At 47.0% G+C, this 5,216-nt stretch overlaps 2 protein-coding genes and 1 pseudogene across 2 annotated transcripts, besides 4 other annotated features; all 3 read left to right on the forward strand.

Annotated features, from left to right (window-relative positions):
- Positions 1–5,216: a sequence feature (heterozygous, Esmeraldo-like haplotype).
- Positions 8–35: a microsatellite.
- On the forward strand, positions 978–1,520 carry Tc00.1047053509807.11 (annotated as a pseudogene).
- Positions 1,367–1,389: a microsatellite.
- Positions 1,614–4,127, forward strand: Tc00.1047053509807.20 (hypothetical protein, conserved; the record flags this gene model as incomplete). Its single annotated transcript, XM_798990.1, has 1 exon — positions 1,614–4,127. The coding sequence occupies one exon, from the start codon at positions 1,614–1,616 to the stop codon at positions 4,125–4,127; it is 2,514 nt and encodes an 837-aa protein (XP_804083.1).
- Positions 4,443–4,480: a sequence feature (AT_rich).
- Positions 4,598–5,216, forward strand: Tc00.1047053509807.29 (hypothetical protein, conserved; the record flags this gene model as incomplete). Its single annotated transcript, XM_798991.1, has 1 exon — positions 4,598–5,216. A coding segment is annotated over one exon (619 nt), but the record flags the coding sequence as incomplete, so codon positions are not given.

Genomic DNA, 5,216 nt, shown 5'->3' on the forward strand with positions numbered 1-5,216 from the left:
CCCCCTGTTTCTTTTTTTTTTTTTTTTTTTTTTTTGGTTGTTGTTGTCCCGTGTAGAATTGTTTTTGTTATTATTATTTTATTTTGAGGAGAGATGTGTAGGAGGGAAACACTGCGGGGCATGAAAATCTCATTATAGGTGCGTGGTGTTGCAGGGGCACTTGTTTTTCAAGGTTTGGGAGGAGGCCCAAAGTTTGTCCTTCGGTTTTTTTCTTTGTGTACACGCGAGAGCGAGTCGTTCTCCTCCACAGGGCAGACCCTTTACTTTTCTCCCCTTCCCCCTTCCCCCTTCCCCCTTCCCAATGTTTTGTTGACAGTCATCATTTATTCTGCCTAAAATCTTTACGAGGAAGACGCACTGTTGCTGTATATGTGCACGCAACAATGTATATGTGTTGTTGCGTTATTTGAGGTGGGGAAATAGCACAAGAAAAAAGTTGGGAAACATCGACCGTTTTTTTTTTTTTTGTCCTTGTGTACGTCTCCATGAGATATGGTGGTTTTTTTTTTTGTCTTTTATTTCTTATTTGATTTTTTGGTGAGGGTTTTTCGGGACCCAATTTGCTCATTCGGTGTTCTGTATTGATTTACATGTGCTCCTTGTGGCTTTGCCGTCGTCACTGTGGTTACTCTCAGTCTGCCAAAAGAGAGGGGCCACACACTTCGAGGTTGTGGTGCCGCAATTTTCATCCCTTTTACTGCTTCTTTTGCGGCACTTTTTTTTTTTTTTTTTTTGTTGTTGTTTCTGAGGGAGGGGATGGAGGACGTACTTATGAACGATGCCTGCTTGATTCTCGTCTTTTTGTTATGGTGCGTGGCAGCAATAGGAGACGAGACGGTATTGGACGAGGGAACGCCGTCGGGCTCACTGGTCTGCCCTTCTATTTTCCGTACAGAGAGCGCAAATGAATTCTTTGAATACTGGAAGCGAAAAAATGCCGATTTCTTGTCGGTGTCGATTATTGCCGCCTCGTGCTCTTTTTACTCCCTGTCGCATTTCTGTGCCTCATGTGGATTGAATTTGTTCAGGGTGGCCTCACGAGATCACCAGGCCTCTCCTATAGCAGCCACCGATCCGAGGAGGAACAAAAACAAAAACAACAAATGGAACGACTGTAGTCTTTTTGCTTTTAAAGTTACCACAGCCTGATGCGGTTGCTTTGGAGGAGTATTTGTCGCAAATGGCTCGCAGGATTTCCCCGCCTATACCGAAGTACTTTTTGCTCATTGTGCGGCAAGGTTTTGTGCACATCTTTTTGTGGCGACGACTCATACTCTGCCCTATAATCTGCATGATGCTTTTGGATTCTCTTTGGTGGCGTTTATATGTGTATCTGTGTGTATGCGTGGGGAAAGGTTCTTTTTTTTTATTGTTATTATTATTATTATTTCAGGGAATTTTATTTAGATTTTTGGATATTTTCCGTCTTGTGGGACATAATTTTGCGATGACAGCCGCACAAGTTAAATGCCACTGTAATGACGTAGTGGAGGCATTTGGCTGTGAATGGATCCCTCCCAGTGAACATTGTGATTTAGGTGTTTTATTTACATTTCATTGTCGTTGTTTTTTTTGCTCTTTTTAGGGTTTCAGTGTGCTTGTTCATTATAGAGATGGGTGACGGTGCCGTTAAAAAGTCGAAGAGGGATGAAACCGAGGAAGAGCGACGCGCTCGCAAAGATCGGGAACGTGCCGAGCGGAAGCTAAGGGAACAGAGTGAGGCGGAGAAGCTGGCACAAGTTGCGGATGGCGACAAGAGGGAGCGGAAACACAAGCGCGATGAAACAGAGGAAGAGAGACATGCACGCAAGGAACGAGAACGCGCGGAGCGAAAGGAGAGGGAAAGAGAAAGAGAGAGACGTGCAGGTGCTGCGGAGGGAGGAAATAGAGAGAGAATGCACAAGCGCGATGAAACAGAGGAAGAGAGACATGCACGCAAGGAACGAGAACGCGCGGAGCGCAAAGAGAGGGAAAGAGCCAAAGAGCGACAAGAGCAGCAAGAAAATAGTGATAATGAGGACGTGATTAGAAAATCATTTGTTCATGATGACGCTGTGGTAGATGATGAGATACCAACGTGGCACCTGGAGAGCAACGAGGCCAAAACTTCTGGGGTAATACCTGGATGGAAAAAGGATGAACTGTCTGCTGCAATGGAGGTGGAGAACCGTGCGATACGTCACGCCGTCGATGAGGCGAGGGAAGCTGCTCGACGTGAAGAACGTCGACGTGCTGAGGAGGAGCGAGAGTCGGAGGCGATTGAACGCCGAGAAAAGCGCCGTAAAGAGCGAGAGGAAAAAAAACTGCGGCGGTCTCAGATGTCTGACATATCGGGAACAGTGGTGGGTAAGAGTACAATTGGTGTCTCTGAACTGCAACGTCAAGGGTATCGAGCACAGTTTGAGAAGGACTTACAACGTGCGACGGCGTTGCGACGTCTAGTAGATATGGATGATGTTTCGGCGGCCCTCGTTGACGTTCCTCCGCAGTCGCAATACGACATGTATATTCGTAATTTTGGGGACATGGGTCGTAAGCAGACCGGGGTACAGGCTCCGGCGGAAGAGGATCGTATCGATTTTGAAGTACAAGCGGAACGAGTGCGTGTACGGCATCGAGCTGTCGAGGTGCCGCGTGACTTGGGGCTTTGCCCTGAAAACTCTGCGGACCGACCGATGCAATTGGTTAGGGATTTGGGTCAGGATAACGTCGGAGAGGCCTTGGAAAACAATGAAGTTATGGGCGAGCCTTCGTTGAGTAACGTTTCCAGCAGTCGAGTAATTGACAGTAATTTGTTGGCGTCCTTTCTTGGGCGTGTCTTCCCTGTTATGCGGGCCATTTTAGACGAGAATGACGAAGAAAGGGCTGGTCCAGAAGCTCTTGAGTCAAAGAGTGAAACGCAATTTTCGACATCTTATACGACATTTTCTTGCGTTGCCACATGCAATCGACCTGTTTTGAAAGTTCTTTTTAATCCCTGTGCACCGGCATATTTGGCGGTTCTTCATGGTGCAGTGGGGGGAGAAGGCCCGTCTATGGAGTTGGACCGCTACTTGTCGGTTATAGTAATTTGGAATGTGTACGACTCCTTCTCACCAGAGAAGATACTTGTTAGCCCATCTCTGCTGACTTCCATTTGTATGAGTCCACGGTGGCCCTACTTGGTTTACGCTGGGGCTGAGGACGGTTCACTTTACGTCTGGGACACACGCGAACCAGAGCGAAACCATTTTACGGCTGGCTGCTTCCAGCGAAACGCATTTCGGCTTCCCTCTTTTGCCACATCGTGGCAAACGGGAAATCATATGGCGCCCATTGTTGCTATTGCCGTGGCAGGTTATAATACTGTTGTAGGTGTTCGTAAGGACGAAAATGAACAGCTGGTGTCCCTTGATGCTACTGGAGAAACGTACTTTTGGGTCGTTAATGAAAAGGACCAATCAAAGGGAGCAATTAGTGATACGGAAAACGGGTTGAATATGTTCTCCACAGTACGTTTATTTTTAGCAACCTCAAAATGCGAAAGTCGCGTCAACGCCTTGTCAATGAATCAAGAATCTTTTGCTCTGGACTTCGTTCCTACCGATCCCTCACATTATGTTGTGGCTTGTTCAGAGGGTGTTCGGCATATAAGTCGTTTTGGTAGCATAGCGGCACCTTCTCTTTATGGTCCTTGTTCGCTTTTTTTTGCACGTCCGGTAGCCGTACCTTCTTGCGTGCGTTATGGCACTGTAGACAGCCGAATTTTTGTGGTGGGATATGATGATGGTACTTTGCGTCTTTATCTTCACACCGATGCCGCACCTCAGCTTTCTATTCCGTTGAGCAACCACAGCGTCAAGGAGATGCGTTTCAGTGGATGCGATAAATGGCTCTTGTGGTTGCTGGACGCCAGTGGGACGCTGTTTCTTCTAGATTTGGCGAAGAAAGAAAAGGAGTTCCCGGTTCTTTCGCAGACGCTTTTAAATCCTGAAACGGGGTCCTGCACTTGCTTTGACATTCCACCGGAGGGAAAAGCGGACAATCGTGCGATAGTGCTGGGATTTGAAAAGGGCCTGATTCAACTTCACACCCTCAGCGATTTCACGCACCCACCGAGCTCCGACAGGGAAGAGCACTGGCTGTAGTTTGAAAGAAACAAAAACAATGTCTTGCGTTACGGTATGCGGCAATTTTTCCTTTAACGCCTTTTTCTTCTTCTTCTTCAGTTCAGAAGCAATCCATGCGTGCTTTTGATGAAGTGCCATAAGCACGGCAGACACGCACACACAAGTGGAAGCTGGGGCGGGAAGAAACAAGAGTGGGAGGCAAAGCAGGGGAAGAAAGAACATTGAATTTTTTCCGCCGATGGAGAGCAAATGGGGAGGGTAGGAGTACCGCTGGGTTTGAAAAATTGACTTAATCACTCTCAGGTTTTGTGAAATTGTCTCTTAAAGTTGTTGTTTTTTTCTTTTTTATAAAATCTTTTTTTTTTTTTTTTGGCACACGATCCTGCAGTGAGAACCAACGCCTCATTTCACCGCATGAGTGAGGGGAGGAGGAGGTATTTTTTTTGTTTTCCCTTGACACTTTGTGAAATTGATTGCCTGGTTCACGCATGCGTTTGGTTGGTTGGGGAAACGCGGTTTGCGCCTCGCCTGGAGTACCCCATTTTAGGAGTGTGCATTCCTGTGTGAGAAGGGAGGCCACGCGAATATTTTCTTACCGACCAAGGTGGCAATACGCCTTCCCGTTTCGTTCGAAAAGAATAACCGACTTTATTATGGTGAGGGAAAACTCGGTGGCCTCCATTGCGTACACGTTTCAACATCCTTCAAATCAGGTTATTGTTACTTTAATACCACTTCAGCATTTTGCACACCCTCAGTTTTTTCATCAAGTGGATGGGCTTTGCAGTCAACATGATTCTGTATTGATGGAGGGGCGCACGCCTTTGGCCGGTGCGCCATTTTCGACAATTGTTCCTCCGCGTGAGCGTGTTGCTTCGGTACGTCCTTTGGGACATGAAGATGATGAGGGCTGGGAACCGCGAGAAGTGGAACGTTTTTGGCAGCCTTTTTCATGGGGTGTGAAGGATTCCCCTCATATGACCATTGTTCATGCTGCGGACAAATACGATTATGAAAAGTTACCCTGGTGGTGTTCCGTTCGGTTTAATGTGCCTCTTATAGGAAGTTTTGCGAGAGAAAAACATTGCCTGGACATGATTACCCTCT

Source organism: Trypanosoma cruzi, genomic scaffold, assembly GCF_000209065.1.
Source record: "Trypanosoma cruzi strain CL Brener 1047053516469 genomic scaffold, whole genome shotgun sequence".
NCBI lineage: Eukaryota > Euglenozoa > Kinetoplastea > Trypanosomatida > Trypanosomatidae > Trypanosoma > Trypanosoma cruzi.